The sequence below is a fragment of the Abramis brama genome (assembly GCF_963993115.1).
Source record: "Abramis brama genome assembly, chromosome: 5".
Classification (NCBI taxonomy): Eukaryota; Metazoa; Chordata; class Actinopteri; order Cypriniformes; family Leuciscidae; genus Abramis; species Abramis brama.
In genome coordinates, this window is record NC_139967.1 from 35,228,738 (window position 1) to 35,249,143 (window position 20,406).

The 20,406-nt window shown below is 36.0% G+C and overlaps 1 protein-coding gene across 2 annotated transcripts in view; it reads right to left on the reverse strand.

The window, feature by feature from the left end:
* Positions 1 to 1,657: 1,657 nt before the first annotated feature.
* The window catches only part of dnm1b (dynamin 1b), a gene marked incomplete at its 3' end in the record, with an annotated part of 38,706 nt that continues 19,957 nt past the window's right edge, over positions 1,658 to 20,406 (reverse strand). Inside the window, exons 13-22 of one of the 2 annotated variants that reach the window (XM_084114553.1) lie at positions 20,044 to 20,095; positions 18,058 to 18,069; positions 16,990 to 17,103; positions 11,986 to 12,095; positions 10,050 to 10,161; positions 9,861 to 9,872; positions 8,430 to 8,603; positions 7,948 to 8,189; positions 7,185 to 7,382; positions 1,658 to 3,442 (exon numbers count right to left, since the gene is read on the reverse strand). In XM_084114553.1, coding sequence (XP_083970679.1) covers positions 3,382 to 3,442; positions 7,185 to 7,382; positions 7,948 to 8,189; positions 8,430 to 8,603; positions 9,861 to 9,872; positions 10,050 to 10,161; positions 11,986 to 12,095; positions 16,990 to 17,103; positions 18,058 to 18,069; positions 20,044 to 20,095 — 1,087 coding nt within the window. Of the gene's footprint in view, positions 3,443 to 7,180; positions 7,383 to 7,947; positions 8,190 to 8,429; positions 8,604 to 9,860; positions 9,873 to 10,049; positions 10,162 to 11,985; positions 12,096 to 16,989; positions 17,104 to 18,057; positions 18,070 to 20,043; positions 20,096 to 20,406 lie in introns of those variants that run through there. The other variant, XM_084114554.1, reaches the window with a different exon arrangement.

Below are 20,406 nucleotides of genomic sequence, written 5' to 3' on the forward strand. Positions count from 1 at the left end.
TAGCCTGAGTTCATTTAGGTTACACCAGAGACAGTAACTTTGGTTACACCAACACAATGTCATCATGTTACCACTTTTGATTTTGATTTGATTTATTTAAAAGGGACCATGTGCAATTAAAAACATAAATGTAAACATTTGATGCATTACACCAGAGTACATTTTTACTGTAATAGTTCTTGTTCAGCTATTAACAGTCCTACAAAAATTAAGTGACAGCTCAAAAGGGCAGAACAAAAGAAGGGCTTGTCGCTAAACAAAGGTGTAACGGCACATGGGATGTGCCCCATTATAATGTGAGAATACTCATTTGTGCTAAACAGTTTGAAAACCTTTGGCCATCAGCACAACAGTGACCTATCTTCAATTGTGGAAAAAAGAATAAACCTCTTAAAATGTTTTGGTGAAAAAAGTTCACCTAAACTTCTTTACAGATTTGGAAATGTTATAGCATTTTAAATTTTAATTGGCAAGTTACATTATTAAAAAGCAATGCTAATCCAAATCAAGAAGCAAAATTAGAGAACAAGTTATTGTTTGTAAAAAATATAAACGTATTATTACAGGAAAGGTCATGCTTTTACTGTGTCATAGTCATACTACTCCACACCTCCCCCACTCCAAAGCACCCTTGCTGTACTTCTGTTGATGAAACAACTATATTATGTAGCGTTAAAACATTTAACATAAACAAAGCCACATACTGTGAGTCAAGCACAACACCACATACAGCACTATAGACTGTGACCCTACAAACATCTGACTCCCGTGGAGACTGGAGGTGAATGAGAACTGTGATGGCCACATAGATCAGCTTCAAAACTCTCCGATTAGCAATTCATATCAGTGCAGCTAAATGCAGATCAAAATTGAGTGCTGTAAAGAATATCGTGAAACAGCCAAAAGGGGGAGGAAAGACCTTAAACCACAAAAGAAAAACTCAAACTTGGTCTTGTCTGCCACATTTTCCCACTATTTGGGGTGTTTTCAAAAGACCTCGGGCCTTTTTGAGAAAAAAAGCAGGAGGTCTGTGATTTACAAGGGTATCTGCTGTCTACATCAACTACAGTATCCATTGGTAATTAGGAAATTCCTCTAATTTCCTCAGCCAAAGCCTCAGCAGACATTCAACCATAAAGCAGATTCATATTTGCATTGTTTTACACAAAGAAAAATAGACTAGGCTACCGTTTAAAAGTTTGGGGTGAGACTTGTATGATTTTTTTTAAAGAAATTAATATTTTTATTCAGCAAGGATGTATTATATTGATCAAAAGTGACAGTAAAAACATTTATAATGTTACAAAATATTTCTATTCACATACATGCTATTTATCAAAGAATCCTGAACAAATGTGTCAGTTTTTCACAAAAATATGAAACGGTTTTCAACTGTTTTTAACATTGATAATGATAAGAATTTGTTCATGAGCACCAAATCAGCATTTTAGAATGATTTCTGAAGGATCATTTAACACAATTTCAAAATGTATTAAAATAGAAGTTATTTTTATATTTCTGTTTTTACTGTATGTTTGATCAAATGAATGCAGACTGATGAGCATACAATACTTTTTTTTTAAATCCCAAAGTTTTGAATGCTAGTGTATATATTTTATTTAAATTTGAGAATTTATTATGAAAGCATTAGCTGAAGCATTTTCATGAATATTTAATTTTTAATATTTTGCTATTACATTTTATGGGGGAGAGAGATGACAAATATAATACATGCATGAACTCAGTTATCTTCCACACAAAGACACTTTAATTTCATCACAAAGCATTGGCCAGTCTATGACACCAGACCACGATAAGATAAACATGGCGGCAGTACGATTCACACACACACATCCGTTCTATTTAGAAAGAAGATTTTGTATATACACCATACATGTAAATATACTGTATATACACACACACATACAAACCATAAACTTAAATTTTTACAGTCAGTTCATTTTCAATAACAACAATAACTTCATTGTCAATACTTAAATGTACATGTCGACACAAGGCAACAGAAGCACAACTCCCAGAGATGCACAACAAATATACATTAACACAGTAATAGATTCTGTTCACCATTTAATCAGTCAGAACAGCTGCTATATTCATTTAAACTCATGTTGGGGTTTTAAGAATGCTTCATTTTATTTATCAGTAACATTTTAACTGCAGACAGATTGATTCACCAACGCTTCCCTTTGATCAGACATTTCCCACTGCTGCATCAACAAATAAATGAATTGTACAACTTTAAATCATCACATAAACATCAAGTCAGTTCTGGCAGGTCACGTTAGTGACTCTCAGCTGATCCACGTCTACCTATAGGAATACGACACCTATCACCGTATACATTTATAAGCTCCTTCAGTATTATCAGCAGCTATCGCGTTTCTCAGGAGCTAATCACCCTCCTCCATCCCCAGCTCCTCCTCTCTTCAGTCAGGATTTGGCATTCTGATTCCCCTTGAACCAGAATAAATTCTCGAATCATGTTGTACTTTAAAAATCTTGAATTAATGATATCTGCAATGCATTCATGTTGGTTCTGTTCTGTTTACCCTAAGGGGGTTTATTGCTGCTCTCCCTGCTCTTATCCATGCTAGGCTCCATGGATGCGAAGGGAGTTCTCGCCCAGAACGGAACCATACCGCCAATCCAAACTGTATGCTAACTGTCAATCGTATTCGACGATAGTGGTCCTGACAGAAATAATTCTAAGGCTTTTTTCTCCATACCAGACACTTCATAATAATATCCTAATGTATAAACATTTCAGTCAGACCAGTCTTATTTGTTTGCTAGGGAAAATACAAAGAGACAATATGGTCGAAACAAACACTGGGATTAGATATTGTTCAAACTTTCAGGGAGAATACATTCACACACAAAAGTACCACATACAGTAACAAGTGCAAAAATCGTGATGTTTACTTTGTGTATCCATCCTGTATACTGGCGTGCAGACGAATATTCTGTATGCTTATGGCAGATACACGTTTAGCTCGTGTGACACTTCTATAATAAGTCGACATTGCCTAGTGTGTAAACACAAACACCACACAGCATTTTCAGTATATTTAACATTGCAGTGACTTTGAATGTTGACACAAGTCCATACTGGGTGTATTATTCAGAGGCCCATTACAATGTGATTAGTGTATATAGTACAGACAGAAGGAGTGACTAACCCCACAGCTCTCCTGCATTCTTCAGTTATCTTTCTGCCTTTCCTTTCAGCAATTCCATCTGTTCTTGCTGTAATGCTAGGCATGCAGCAATCCCAGGATGCACTTGGTCAGAAGAAAAGCACAGAGAATGAGAGGCAGTGGACAGAAAGAGGAGGAGGACGTGGAGGAAGGATATTTGGCTCTAAGAGTCAAACGAAGGATTTGGACTCTCATTGTGAGAAGGGCTTCCTTTGCTTGGACGGCTAAAAGACAAAAAAGAAAAAGAAAAAAAGAACAGCAAATAAAACAAAAAAGGGAAAACATGGCTTTGTCAATGTCAAGTATATGGTATGATGGCTTAGTTTTGTTCATTTTCGTTAATATTGTCACTTATTGTGATTGTGGTGGCTATGACTGATGTGAAGAAGACATGTTTATCTTTCCTCTTTTCTGATGTTTTACAAATATGGAAAATTTATGGCTGCAGTTGCAATTCCTCTTAATGATTCTTCCACCTTATGTGCACCTAACATAATGTTAGGTGCACTATGCAGGATTTTTTAGTTACTGTTTGTAAACACAACATTCAAACATCCCTCCTCGTGCCAGAAGCGCACGCCCTCTCTCACCCACGACATGATCATCTGCGGTAAGATGAGTGATGAGCTATTTTGCAATTTTATTAAATATTTTTCAAATATTGCATTTATCAAATAGATTTTATTTTTTTATTTTTATACATGAATGAACAGCTACGCTAATAATTAGGTGACTGGCTGTAATTTGCGAGCGAGTTCAGCCATCTTCAGTCTAGCTCGCTAATAAACAATAAGTATGTGTCATCATAAAAACATAATTATAACGCCTAGTAATCTGTCTAATCACAGATAGCAGTCAATAAGGAAATACTAATTAGCAATTATTTTAGTTTGAAGAAAAACACATTGAAAAAAGAAATACAATTTAACTGCCAAAAAAAAAAAAAAAAAAAATGGTTTCATTCAAAACATTTAATAAATTAATTTATTAAAAAACATAACTAAACTTAAAAAGTACTTTACACTCATATGAACAGCCAGTCAGAAACTACACTGATTTAGCTCTTACAAGTCCATGATATGCTGTGTATGTCTGATTCACTAAAAGGAACCGGTTTAAAAGGGAACGCTTTTATAAGTCCATATAAAACTCCAGGGGACTAAGATAAGACTTGTTCATTGTTAAGAAAGAAAATATGGCAGTATAGAATTTTAAGTCAATGAAGCAGTATGACAAGTAATGTGGTTTTAAGAAAAACATGCAGGTCACTCTTTTTGAGGGGTTGAGAAGCTGTCAGATGTTGGTTATGGCTTATTTGTTGCTAATAAAGGCAAAAAACATGTCAGTGTCATCTAGCATTCATGTGCATAATGTTAAAGCAAACCGTGTAATAGGCTGGTTGAAATTGACAGTCCCTGTGCATTTTATAATAACTAGTGTTCTTCTTTCCTAAATACAGGATATATGCTGGTAACGGAATAGAGTGGCACCACATATGTGCTTGGTACAATTATTAGATAAGTTTAGAATATTACTGACATTCATTCCTGGCATTATATTTGTGGAAGAGAAAATACTTCAAGTAAACGTGATATATGTATGTGGACTATGCTTGTGTTGATGGTGTGTGCTTGTGTCATTGAGTGTGTGTGTGTGTGTGTGTGTGTGTGTGTGTGTGTGTGTGTGTGTGTGTGTGTGTGTGTGTGTGTGTGTGTGTGTGTGCATGCATGTGTATAGTGGCAGAGGGGTCAGTGGTTATCGTGTCTGCTGATCGCCAGTGTTAATGCTCAGTGAGCGAGTCTCTGTTGGATCTGGTGGGGAAGGCCGGTGCTCTCCGACTTCAAAGATGACAACAGACAGATTGATGGATGCAGACACACAAACAGAGGCACAGACAGACAACAGGGGAAAATACACAATTAGGAACAACACAAAAGAACATGAAGACAAAGGCAGTAACAATGAGCACTGAAAATGAACATATACTGCATGATAAACAAGGTGGATTCATCAAAGGATTCATGAACTGCAAAATCTGTGGTGTCGTAGGCTATTAATTAAACATATAGGACTTACTTATCAGATTAAAATGTGCTGATTCAGTAAAAAAAAAAAAAATGGATTTTTCAATGATTAATCCAAATCACATTCAAGAAATAGCCAGCTAGATGATTTGCAGAGCCATAACTGAACATTTGGCATGTTAAGTTTCACAAATAAATTCTTTCTGTGAAAAAAAAAAACAACTAACACACATCATATAAAAACATACACGTCATATACAGTACAACAAAAAAGTATTTGAAAAACCTAGATGTGTTATGGGATCTATTTGTCTCAAAACAACAACACTATTTAAAGTCCCCCTGTGGTGAAAATCTAGCTTTTAATGTTGTTTATATGTCTATGTGGTCTTTTTAATATGCTTCATAATTCATAAGTCAACACCATTGCTGAGTATTTTCTCCTTAAAACTGCAGTGAACCAAAGACAGTCTCAAAAACGCGGTTTATAATCGCCGGTGTTTCTGACGTCACAAACTAGCTTGTAACCAATCACGTCAACGAGTGGATCTCTGAGCTGGTATGAGTGAGTGGAGGCGGGGCTAATTTGCATATTCATAGAATATGTTTTTTTTTACTAAATGAGGCAAGGGTGTAGAGTTACATTCAAGCTAATTTAAGGCATGGAGATTTTTTTCGAGGAAAAAACGTTTAAATATGTAATTTTGGTGATCAGGGATAAAATTATTAAGGGATATAATTATTGACAACAGGGGGACTTTAAAAGATAAATTAAATAAAATACAATTATTAATAAGTAAAAAAAAAAAAATGAATGTAAAAAATGACAAATTAAAGATGAAAAAATACATTAAAACCATGTTAACTTATGTCAACCTTAAATATAACTATGGCTTGAAACTAAATACAAGTTGTTCAACCAGGCATCACTTCCTTGTGTAATTAAATGGCAGTTCTAAGCATAGTTGTGCCATTAGAAACATAAAATACTCTGAACAAATAAATAGACAATAACAGACAGCATGGTGACATATCTGATTGACGTACAGTATCTAGAGAATTAGGGGTGTCAGGAGACAGCAGATGTTAACACATTTAAAGATGGAACCATGCAAGGACGTGGTGATGTAACATAAGGACAATATGTCGGACATACCATTTGCGTAACTCCTCATTGGTCACTGATAGAAATTCTGAAAGAATAACCGGAATCATTGTGGAAGGGATTTAGCGGGACTGAGTTTGAGGAGAACATGGGTTGACAGAAAAGAGTCAATGGAGGAATCAAAAATGTATCATCTCCATGGTTTGTCCTGTTTAAATGGTCGGTTTTCTTTATCTTTTCCTCCAAAGCATGTATATCATGAGAGAATGATCTCACAAATCTGATGCACTGATGTTTCTATTTATACAAGCAATAAATGAACTGAATGAGTTCAAACAGCATTGGAATGAATATTTGCAATGATGGATGGGAGATGGGAAAGGAGATGGGAAAAGATAACCAGTGTAGTTGAAAAAAATGTGAGGGGTTTGTTAGTGCAGGTCTCTGAGTTGGACTGTGTATAGGAGTGTGTGAGCTGAGAAAAGGTAATGGATTGTGACAGGAGAGAGAAGTAGAAATGGCAGGAAGCGTGTTACTGATCTGTATTTCTTGTGTTAAAGAGCAGGGATCAGGTCAGGGCATAAAGGCTGTGAAGGGTGTAAAATGGAGGATAGTTTGTAGATCATTGCTCTCGACACCATTAGCACTCATATTACTCCCCACAAGTAGTGGTAATATACATACTTTGTCAGCTTGGTTGTATTTAATTATATTAAACATTTCAAATGCATTTGCACCTGATCAGTTACATTGAAACATCGTAACTTTCATTTATAGGTGAGATGGTAATAAAGTTTTGCACAATTACTGTACTAATAAACGTCCTCTCTGACTCACCTGGGGACACCTGGTGGGGCACGGTTAGGACGAGAGGGGACCTGGGGCGGGGGGACACTGAAGGGGTCAGGAGAGGCCCCAGGTCTGGATGGCACAGGAGGTGCTCCAGCAGTTGGGGGCCCTGGGGCTGTGCGTCCACCAGGACGAGGGGGCCCAGGTGGGGCCCGGCGCTGGGGAGTGGGACTAGACATTGGAGATCTGTTGAGAAAATAATAAGATTATTATGTTGGCTTGAGAAAGACAACACACTGATATTCTGTTAAAACTTAATATTATTCTTCTTCTGAGACTTCCATTTCTGATTAAAGAGCTTTAAAGCTACCAAGCTAGCAAGCGAGCTCACCATCAAGACCTTTTTGACTGTTCTGACTCAGGTTGCCATATCCTTTCTAACTGATCGGATCTACAGTTTTCCTAAAACAGAGAGCCAAGTGAATGGAATCTATCTATCTATCTATCTATCTATCGAAAAGGTATTCAAATTAGTGGTTCCCCTTCATTGTTTTCCCGAGTTATTGTTCTACGTACCTCATTTGGACATTTTTTAAGGCGCAGTGTGTACCTGGCTTTTCTAACAAAATGTTAAAACATGCTAGCAACTTCTACAAATGCGCTAAAACATATGACATTTTGCGTGGCCTTAAAACCTCCAGACTTCAAGCTTTTGAAACAACTTAAAATCTTACAATTTCAAGTTTTTAAAACTACTTCAAACTTTCTGAACAAAAACAATGTTGATTTATTGAAAAAGATGACACTGTACCTGCGCCCTGAAGCTCCTCCTTGTACCTGCAGCCAGGAGTCATCCACTGGTGGGGGCATGGCAGTGGAGACTGTGGTGGTGCTAATGTCACCAATGATGCCGAGGGCCTCTCTCAGAGCATGGTACATGCGCAGCATCTCCTCCCTGTGCTGAGCCTGTTCTGCTGACTCCTCCATTAAAGTGTTCTGGTCTCCACATGAGTACACGTTAGCAAGCAACTCAGCATGGATAAAGTCCTTAGTCTAGGGGAAGAGAAAGCACAGACAAGGATAAAAAGCATTTTTTGTCAGTGACTACAGGGCTAAGAAACATCCAATTAAAATCCAGTAAGATCCTACTGGAAAAACCTGATTCTTTAATGGACAGTTTGATTCTTACATGATACTTATTTGATCCCACCAGGATCCTTTAGGTTTGGATGATAGAATTTGCATTGGAATTATTTTAGGTATATCAAAGCCACGTAATTTAAAACAGCTTACATTGTTGATCATCAGATGCATGATGGTCTTGGGCATGAGATCCCTCACAGTCTTGTTGACGATGGCCATGTAGGAATCCACAAGGTTCCTGATGGTCTCCACCTGCCTCTCAAGTTGAGGATCCATGGAGTGCATAAAGCGATCCGAGCCATTCTCCTCACTGGCATCACTCTGCTGAGGGCCATCAAGACATTGATATTTACATATTACTGGCACTAATGAAATTAGGGACACAATAAGGAACAAAGAGTGAAATAGTAAAGCAAATAAATTCAGGCCTATCATGAGTAATCAATCTAGATCACGATTAATTCGAAGATTTGTTCCGGCATCGATCTCCTTTCTTAAAGGGTTAGTTCGCCCAAAAATGAAAATTCTGTCAGTAATTACTCACCCTCATGTTGTTCCAACCCCATAAGACTTTCGTTCATCTTCGGAACACAAATTAAGATATTTTTGATGAAATCTGAGAGCTGTCTCACAAAAAAAAACTACTTCATTCAACTATTCATTTTCTTCTGTGTGGGCTTCTGAGTGAGTTTACGTAGTGTAACAGCACGGAGCTTCTGGGTTGTACGTCAGAACGTAGGCTCACTATTGGCCGACGCTGGTCATGTGTGATATTTTTGTTTGTTTTTTTGCGCACAAAAAGTATTATCGTCGCTTGATAAACTTGGACTATTTTAACGATGTCTTTACTAACTTTTCTGGGATGGCAGATATCGATTACCTAGCAGCCTATGAAGGAGTGAGCCAGCTCTCAGATTTCATCAAAAATATTATCAAAAATATCTTAATTTGTGTTGTGAAGATGAATGAAAGTCTTATGGGGTTGGAACAACATGAGAGTGAGTAATTACTGACAGAATTTTCATTTTTGGGTGAACTAACACTTTAAAGGTAGAGTAGGCAATTCTTTGTAATTCATCCCGTAATTACGAGATGGCAACCCATGACGTTCTACCCAGAGCTGGTCACGTCCTCGGACTCAAATTTATCCGTTTCTATGTCAAAACTATCAACACCGAAATTAATCTGCAGTCATCAGATGGTACAGGTAAGAGCTCTGTAAGTTGTTTACGATCATTATTATTGTAATGTTTTGTGCTTTGAGACATGAGGTAATTTAACGCCGTCCTTGTGACGCTTTGCACTCTGCTGTGTGCGTTCATGTGTTTTGGAGGAGGCGTGGCTTTGGAGACGCTCTGAAGAGAGGGTGGGATCTAATGCTTTCAAAACTAGCTTGTTATTGCTATCCTCTCCGAAATTGCCTACCCTACCCTTAACCTGTTAATGATGGGGTTCACACCATAATTTCAAAGCATTGTTAAATACAACACATAGTGATACTCAGAGAGAAATAAGTTTGCATATGACATAGATGTTTGGAGGAGGGAAAAATCGAACAGTCAGAGACAAATTTAAACTTACCTTCTCTTTATCCTGCAGACAAAGCAAAGAAAGCATAATAAGTTAATACAATTAGTAAGCTATCAATGTAATTCAATGTGGTTTGTTAGAATTGTGTTGGTTATTGGTGATATACATGTGCCAGCTGTTACATCACAGGAATGTTCAAGTTAATATGACTTGAGTTAATCAGTGGAGGCATTCACGTACAGTGATTCGCTCTGTGTAGACTCCAGCTCGTAAGAAGGATGCCTTCCAGCTGTCCACCTCCTCCTGAGTGTCGCAAGCTAATTCCAGTTGCCTGTAGTCTTTATACACGTTCCTGAGACAACAGTCCGACAACGAGCATGAGCAATGAATGAAGTCAGATTGTGTATACAATAACGTCATTTGAGATGTATTGCATAACTTGCATAACTTAGAATAACAGTTTTTCTCAATCGCTTTGGCTCAATTCTCGAATGATAATTTTTTTTTCCAATTAGATTCTTGTTTACATCAGATTTGAAGTTCTTATAAATTTAAGCAAATTGCATGTGTTTTGGCACATGTGTGCAAAAGAGTAAGTGGAATTGTCCAGAGTAACTAAACGCACTTTGCTTGTTTATCAAAAATGATGAGTTGATTTTCAGTGAAATTGTCAAACTCTTAACAACTTCTAAACATTCTTTCATCATGTGAGCCATCACTTGCTAAATGGTGCATTTAGTTGTCAAAATCTGTTAGACATGCATGTATATTCCATAAATATCTGACATGGAATGTTTGTAATGTCTGTTAAATTGGCAGATAGTCTGACGTTATATTGAAATAGTAATCACAATCTTAATCAACCAATCAAATTTGGAAACATAAATATGGAGTTTGCCCAGCACAATCACTACTATGTTTCAACATTGAGGAACGTCACAACCCTACACAGCAGCAGCTACAGCAGTACAGTATAAATACATTTGTATTCATACAGTACAATTATTTTGGTAAAAATGTTTTACACTTAAACTGAAAATTCACAGTTGCTTGCCATGGAAGAGCAATAGGAAGACATAAAAGAATGTGAGATGGTGTTAGGGGAAGACATAATAGAGTGTGTAAAAATGAACAAGCAACTGTGAATTTTCATTTTACATGTAAAACATTTTACAAAAATGTACTGCATAAATACAAATGTTCATTTTTTGTGTGTGTACTACAGTATTGACTTATAGTCAATTTGTACCCTCTGTTGAAATCTGAATCTAAAAAGCTCAGTGTGATACACAAGAGCGTTCAGCTGAACAAAACTGACATTTTTTCAAAGTCAACAAATTATAAACAAATTGTCAACAACAAAAAAAGTAGAAAAAAACTATGAAATTTGTACATAACAAATATTGCCATGGTGAAAAACATTTAAACGTTTTGATGTTTATGGCTCACATGATGACAAAAACACTTTTTACTGACACAATAACTAGGTTTTGAAGCATGAATAAAATGTTTTGGGTGAGTTACTACATTTTGCAGACATGTAATAGAGTTCTGTTGTTCAAACAAACAGTTGTGACAATTGAACTTACAGTTTATAGAATTGTAAGACTGTTTCAAAAAATGGGTCTAAGCCATTGAGAAAAAAAGTATTACTGCAATAAGAAGAAATTATACTTGAGCACCAAAATCAGCATATTAAAATGATTTGTGACACTGAACACTGGAGTAATGATGCTGAAAATTCAGCTTTGCCATCACAGGAATAAATTACATTTAAAATATATATTCAAATAGAAATTAATTAATTTCTATTAATTAATTCATAGAAATATAATTAATTTGTAATAATATTTCAAAATATTACCGTTTTTACTGTATTTTTGATTAAATAAATGCAGCCTTGGTGAGCATAAGAGACTTCTTTCAAATATCATGTGACACTGAAGACCTGAGTAATGACTTTAATAATAATAATAATAATTTAAGAAATAATCATTTTAAATTGTTATAGTATTTAACAGTATTACTGTTAAATGCAGCCTTGGTGAGCATAAGTGACTTCTTTTAAAAAAACATTAAAAAGTCCTACAGACTCTTTTGAATAGAAGTGCAGATTAATATTTGATTTTTGTATTTCTGAGAGCTCTGTGGAGAGTAAAATGTTTTTTTCTCTTACCTTTGTTCAGTGTTAAAGAGAGCAAACACATGCTTGCTGGACATGAAGCTTTTCTCTATATCTCTGAGCTTCAGGTTGTCCAATGGCAGCATGTACTTCTTCTCTTTCTCCTGCAGGGGGCAATAAGCACAATTAAAGAGGAATAAGAACAGAGCAAAAAAGAACACTATCAGATCAGGGACTACTGAAGTGTTATTATAGACCAAAATATATCCTGCATTTGCAAAAACAAACAGCTTCACAGAATAGAGCTATGTTTAGAATACAATAGGCTACTGCACACTTCTGTATGGTAGTATCATAGCCTAGAATTCTTTCATGATTGCATGTGTATGAATACAATTCAAGGGTATTAAACAACACTGTTAGTACTTGTGTTTCGTCCAAAGCAGCTATCACATTAAAGGGTTAACACGTACTTGTGATGCGAGTATTGATTCCACACTGGAAGCCTGCAATGGCACACTGAGTATCATGCTTTATGACTCATACACTTAATCAGGAACACACAAGCTGGAGATGGAAATCCTGTATAGACTGAAGTAAATAAACTCTACTCTATTAAAGTGTGGGTATTTTTATTATTATTATTTTTTTTTTTTTGTATACCTAAAGGGGACAGAAAATGTTGATTTGTCATTTTGATTGATGCTTATTCCTTTTGAATATAAAAGCTATTGAGAGACGACATGAAGAGTGTAGGAGGAGAAGAGGGAGTGAAGATGAAAACACTTGCATGTTAACAGGGTGAAGCATGCACATATTGAATAACCTTCTTACAAACCACCAGAGGAATTAATTTTAGCAACACAAAATTATCTGTATAGCAGCTAACCTTAACCATACTTGAAGCCAGAACTCTAATATACTCTTTTATACAAGTTCTGAGAACGTAAAGATTATGCACCAACAATTGCAAAGATATAATGGTAACAGACCATGGTAGAACAGGTACCTATGTCTTTAGTCTGCGTGTCAATAATGAAGATCAATATACTCTATTATACAGCTCACAATGGTGAGTTCTAAAATTACAATTTGTTATAAACTTTGGTCTAAAAAACATAAAAGTTTGGTAAAGGCTATAGTCTGATGCATGGATGAAAAGCTGACTGATGGATGGATGGGGGTGGGTAGATCTGTCGCCATGTAAACTGGTAACCGTGCACACCATGTGAAAAATACTAGGTTTCTCAACACTAAATAGGCAAGGACTCAAAAGACTGAAAATAAATTGTCACAGAAGGTCATTAAGTGATTTTAAGTGACTAGTCAGTAAGTGACTATACTCTCATGTTAACACATATAATGTTCAAGTCATAGCTATTCTCTCGTGAAAAGTCTTCCATTGTAAATGCATTACTGTAAACACACTGTTGATTGATGAAGAACTTTAAATGATTGCCTGTGGTAATCAACAGGATCTTTGGCAGAGAGCTGAACTTCAGTTGAACACAGCATTCCTTTAAGAACCTCAGAAACTCAGACTGATTTTCAAACACAAGGCTTCAGAACGCTGACCAAGCAGACGGTGTCATCTAGTGACGATAAACTTTCCATCCACATTGCCAGTTTCAGAGATTAATGTCAAAAACCAATGTAAGGGGAGCCCTCGACACCAAGGATGGATCAAACAGTGTCAGGATTATTTATGTCTCTTGTTTACAGGCCACATCCATGTTAGCATCTTATTTAACATTTAATAAGAACCCTGCTACATTTCAGAGAAACATTCTGTGGTGAGCATGAACTTCAGCCTTAATGTGAACTAACTTCCGAGGCACCTTAATTCTTGTCTGCAGGCATGTTTTAAAACACAAGGGCCAGTATAAAGAGCCCTTTATCCAGTACGAGTAGAGGAAGTGAGGTTCAGAATAAATAGCAGCATGAAGAGAGGTACAGACCACATGACTACACATCTGGAGATATTACAATTCCGCCTCCATGCCAAGAAACTCAGTCAGCACCACCACCCACAACTTCACACACACACATACACACACACACACACACACACAAACACATGCACACACAAGTCTGGTTCGCTATCTTTGTGAGGACTCTCCACAGACGTAATGTTTTTTTATACTGTACAAATTGTATACCCTACCCCTAAACCTACCCATCACAGAAAACTTTCTGCATTTTTACATAAAAAAAAACAATTCTGTAATGATTTATAAGCTTGTTTCCTCATGGGGACCTCAATTTACGTCCCCACTGTGAGACGAGTCCCCATGATTCAGTGTGCATTCAGGTTGAAGTCCCAACCGGGATAGAAACACACACACACACACACAGAAATACATCTCAAAGAAAATGTTGAGTCTGACAGGTCTTCATTAGTACCAGCTTTCCTTGTCTTACTTTTTTGTGACCTCTGACCTCTCACTTCCTGTTTAACGAGAAAAGAAACATAAACTTAAGGCGGAGGGAAAAAATGCTCCAAAAAAAAGCTCCACCTCTTTCTCTCCCTCTGCCTCTTTTCAACTCTTCCAGGGGAAAGTCAAAAGTCTGCCACGTCAATTCTGAAAAATCTACATTTGAAAAAAGAAACACTTTTTTTTACATTTGAAAAAGTACGAAAAGACGCTGTGCGTTACAAATTAGTTTTGCGATGCAAATACTGCATGTATATCATCATTTTGTATATCTGTTATCTAAGACTTTGCCGCTGATCTGAGGGGGATTTATGAGTCGACGGGAGTGAAAGGGCCAGGAAACCTAACTCTTCTTGCCACCCACATTCTTTGCCTTCTCGTACCACCATCAAACACGCAGAGGTTTTAAAGGACCCTCCTCTCCTCCTCCTCCCCCACTCACCCACCACTCTTTGGCATCTCACACACTCGGACGTCCAGCCGAACGGAGCAAGAGCAAAAGAGAGACAGAGACGGAGAAAAGGATGGATGGAGGTTTTCGGAGGACAATCGAAACGTCTAATGCCAAATCTGATTTCCACAGATGCATGAACTTTTGAGGTATTTCCTGTCCCTTTGAAGTTTTTATTATTTGCATATGGTAGAAACAAATCTGAAAGTTTAAAGTTAAAGTGGGACAATGGGCTGTCCAACAGCTAGGAAAACTGGGGTCATTTTAAATGGATATATGAAATAAAATAGATAAATTATAGATAGATATAAATAATGGATATATGTTTATAGAACATGAGCAAAAAGTGTATACATTCTAAAAGGTCTGAAATGCATCTTGGCAAGCTTCTCTGAATAATAAACGTACAATAGTCTGCTTCATGAAATAATTAAACAAGTAAAACTGATGCAATATGACCATGGCAAACGGCCTGCTGTAATGCTCCATTTTCAAGCAAATACAAAGTCAAAAGTCACTAATAAATATCAACTTTCTCATTTCCCTTTTTCTATGCTTACTTCCAAAAAAAGATTTGAAAAACAGAATGCATGTTCAAGTTGTACATCATGATCGTTAATGTTTTGTACAGATTCATTCCTCAGTGCTGTTGGACTCATCTCCCTGTGAAGCGCCATTCCCGCCCCGCTTTCCCAGTGTTCAGACTACCTGTTCAGGGCGTAGAGATTGTACAGTAGTCTGCACATTGGTTAGGCTGTGTGGGGGTTCACACACATCATCTTGTTCTGTTCAGCAACAGTCTCGTCATCATGTTTCTGTATGTCTACCCATGGAAATCTGCATTCCTTTACGTGCTAAGTAACGTCTTTGTGTTTAAGTGCGTTTAAGGAAGGTTGTTACATATCTTAGTTAGCTAAATCGAACAAAACTTTCCCTGGAGACATTCAGGAACCTCCTCTACAGAAAAATTAAAAAAAAAAAATTATATATATATATATATATATATATATATATATATATATATATTGCATCTAACATAAAAGTATTTGTTTATATAATATATGTGTGTACATATATTATTATATTTATATATTATATACTGTCTGTGTGTGAGCATGTCTGTGTGTGGAAAGAAAGAAAGAAAGAAAGAAAGAAAGAAAGAAAGAAAGAAAGAAAGAAAGAAAGAAAGAAAGAAAGAAGAAAGAAAGAAAGAAAGAAAGAAGAAAGAAAGAAAGAAAGAAGAAAGAAAGAAAGAAAGAAAGAAAGAAAGAAAGAAAGAAAGAAAGAAAGAAAGAAAGAAAGAAAGAAAGAAAGAAAGAAAGAAAGAAAGAAAAAGAAAAGAAAGAAAGAATGAAAGACAATGTGATTCATTGCAATGTTGACTTGATGGAAAATAAAAGTCTTTTCGCTGTATAATTGTCATTGTTTGGACTCTTATTTCATCCACTTGGACCACAAAGAAATTGTTTTGGCACAGGCAGGACATAACTGTGGTTTTTTTTTTTTTTTTAAATGTGGAGATTAAATGAAAAACAATTATATGCAAAATGGATTTTTTTTTTTTTTTTCCAAATGTAATTTAAGTCATTTTGGACTAGGAACTCCTTTGTTTTAAAAGGACTTTCTCTTCATGCTTAAACTAACTACAGCAAGGCCTTTTGGGAAGTGTTGGACCAAAATCTGGTATGTATGGTAATGAAAACCATATGCCACCTTCCCAACCCCCAGAGCAGCCCTCCCACCAGCCCCTGGTCTGCTTCTCCTCATACCTCATGCCTCGGGACTGACAGTGGGGGTGGGGTGGGGGTCACAAAAGTACCATAACACCTGCGCTTGATCAGACCATCAAGACGGCAATACCTGGCCCTTACTGAAGTAAAAAACAGAACTAATGCACTCATTTATACTGTATTCTCTTTTCTTGAATCCAATGAAGCTGTGCATTTACAGCATGGGTTACTGGTAGGACAAGATGCTTTCATTGTGAATTTAGAATGAATATAGCCTTACCGCTGATGGAAATAATACTGAACTAAAAAGCACAGAGTATATGAAAAGAAAACAAGGCCGCTTCAGGGAAACCATCCCCCGTAGTGCGTATACTGCGAGTTGCATCAGATAAAAAGCTTTGCTAAATGAAAAGCAACCAAGAAAAGACATCAGGGGACTCACCTCATCATCTTTGTACCAGGACAGATTCTCAGCGGTCAGGACAAACCAATATTCCTTCGCTCCTCCTTTCATGATGCCAATATTATTGATGGTCAGCCAACCCTTTCTGATCACCTAGACACAGGCAAACGTGTGGGACGTAAGGGATAGTGTACAGTCATACAGTCATTGTTATACTTATCAAATATATAACTGAATGAACAAGTAATATTGGTTAAAAATTAGCGTGAGAATAATGAGGCATGATACGAGAGACATAAACATGCAAAGCTATGTAGGAAATCAGTTGGGACAATGACCAATTGTGCAGTTCTGCAGTCTGAACGCAGAATGATTGACCAATCAGAATCAAGTATTCCAGAAGTATTCCATGTTATAATTTCAAAATTCTGTGTATGTGAGTGTGGGATTTCTCAGAAGAACAAATCAGAAGAACATTGCAAATACAGTGGGGTCCTAAAGTCTGAGACCACTAGTGAAAATGTATCTACACTACCGTTCAAACGTTTGGGTTTTTAAGAAATTAATACTTTTATTCACCAAAGACGCATTCGTTTTTTTTCTTTTGGACGTTTTTTTCTTCAAGGAATCATGAAAAAAAAGTTATCATGTAAAAAAGTTTTTATAAAAATAATAATAAAAAATTAATTGTACTAATATTTTTACTGTATTTTTGATTAAATAATGCAGCTTTGATGAGCATAAGAGACTTCTTTCAAAAACATTAAATATTTGTAAAAATATACTGATCCCAAACTTTTGAATTTGTAATCCCATTTAAAAGTTGTACATCAAAAATCCACATGAATTTAAAAATGTCATATTATTTGGTTGCTTTTTTTTTATTTAGGTGTAAATGAAAAAAAAATTAAAAAAATACTGTGATTAGTACTGATTAGGCTTAATTAATGATCATAATCAGCTATTTGGCTATTACACACACCATAATGAGGACCATAATAATCAAAATGTAATGCTTTATTTTAAATACATTTTATATTAAAAAGGCAAAAAGTGCATTAGTAAACCACACACACACCAAAGAGGCCGCAGTCAATGCACACTTACCATTATCTCATCCTGAGGCGTGTTGGCATAGCAACAGTAGCAAAGCAAAGACAGGGTTTAAGATAGGTAATTATAAACTGGAAAAGGCAGCAGAAAGAACAGACAAGATGAACAGAATACAAAAGTAGCAGAAAGATGCTAAAACATTTCAGTCACCAGTTCACACCACTAACACAAGAAATACAACAAGAATTGTTAAACATGATTAAATGGAACACGCAATAAGATAATTCAGGCTCAATATGTGAATTATTCCTAACTAGAAATGGCAAAAATGTATATCACAATACTCTTAAAGGGGTAATGAATTGAGAAATAAAATTGTCCTTGATCCTTTGACGCATAAGATATCATTGTACTATAAAAATATCCTATAAGTTTCAGAACTTCCTTGTTAGTCCAAAAACAGATTTTATTGAAACCAGGAATCAGATCAACACCTACTCTACATGATTGTCTCTTTAGCTCCGCCCACCAATTCACGCATGTCATTTAGTAGTAAATAAGAAACAGACGCAAACACAGGATTACGCCAACAACAAAAACGATAGAGATGCCTCTGGGAATTACAATACGTTTTAAAGTGCCACGTTGTGGAAAAACACACTCTTTGCATTGCCATCCTTGTGATCCTAACATTAAGAACGCATGGATGAACTTTATTTTTAATGAAGTTTCAGTCAGATTATATCAGTAAGACACTGTGACGCAGTGCGGACTATTGGATCCGACAGCAGTCGCAACACAGTTAACAGTGTTTTTACCATGTGTCACTATTGCTTTGTCTTATACAGATTGTTTAATATATACTGAGTATTTATACTGTAGCGCCACAGTCAAAAAGATTAGTTGTGATAGTTGTGATTAGCTATTCTTTCATTTGCTTTTGCATTTATGGGGTTAATGTGGGGATTCCCAGATATGGAAGAAAGAACGTAGATAATGCTGATTTTGTTATAGTTTTGATCTAAGCCATTCACTGTAATCCTGAATAAAAGTTTCAGTGAGTGACATCTTCTGTTTTGTTACTGTCAAAAAGGATAAACGATGAATATGGTACATTCATTCATAATTCAGTTAACACAAAACACCATAAGTTATCATTTGCCAACCATAACTGTGGTACCTCCAAGTAGCCTACTTAAACTTTATTTGCCACAACCAAGACTTGTAAAGCATTTTTAATACGCATACATGTTTCACAAATGTTTCAACTAAGCGAGATATGTTTCAACATCGGAAGTTTTCAAAACAATTCCACACATGTAATGGAGGGCCGTTGAAAATTATTTTAATATGCAAAACTGTTTCCCAATCATAGCAGTGGTCGTTTATTTCCAAGTCTTGAATGCGGCAGTGTTTGAAAGAGAGGGTCAAAAACAGGATAGAAAATAGCCCATTACTTCTAAATTGGAGTGTTTTTTTTTTTCTTCATGTTTCCATCTTGATAACATTATTAGTAGACCTCAGAGAACATTATAAAATTTTAAGCACTCTAAAAAAAACTACTGATAAAGGCCTAATGAAAGGCCATGACATGTCCAAATTAAAGGCAAGCCTATCAAGCATTTTGAAGAACAGTTATGCACATTGCAATTAAACAAAAGTACAGATGTAATATAAAATGAAAATATATTTATATATTAGTTTTGTGAATATATAAGTTAATATATAATATAATAAAGTGTTATAATTTAATTTAAATCTTTTATTAAATAATTCTGTTCTACATTTATATGATTTAATTTACAATTAAAAATATTTTAGTTTTAAAACCCAGAGGCTTCCTCATTATTTCTTACCTTTAAAGAGCATTTTCAATAATTAAAATCTCATAATATGACAGACACTGAGTGATGCAGTGTCCAATTATAGACCTGCTTCTAGTGTTCCAACATAAAAAATGTTTGAGTGAGGCGGAAAACATCTGCCAGGCTGTGTGATGCATGTAGGACACAGCATCTGTTCATTCTGTCTTCTGCTTACCTGATTGCCAGCAACCTTCTTCTTATTCATCTGACTGCTTCTCTGCTGGGCGCTGAAGAGATGAACAGAAAAAGAAATATCCATAAAGAACACAAAGAGACTGCAACTAGCCACAAGACCAAATTTGAATGTTGGGGGTCATTGCCGAAAAGCAGATACTGATGTCCTGGTGCCCCCATCAGACTTCTTAATAATCTTAACCAGCAATACTTTATTAGATGACTATAACTTTACCAGCTATGTAACCAGTTAAGCTGGAGAACAGAATGGCTTATGCTGATCCACATACTAGACATCATCAAACTAGACATGAATTCTGTGTTCGTCCAGGCTAGTTTAAGCTGGTTAGCATAGTCATGCTGT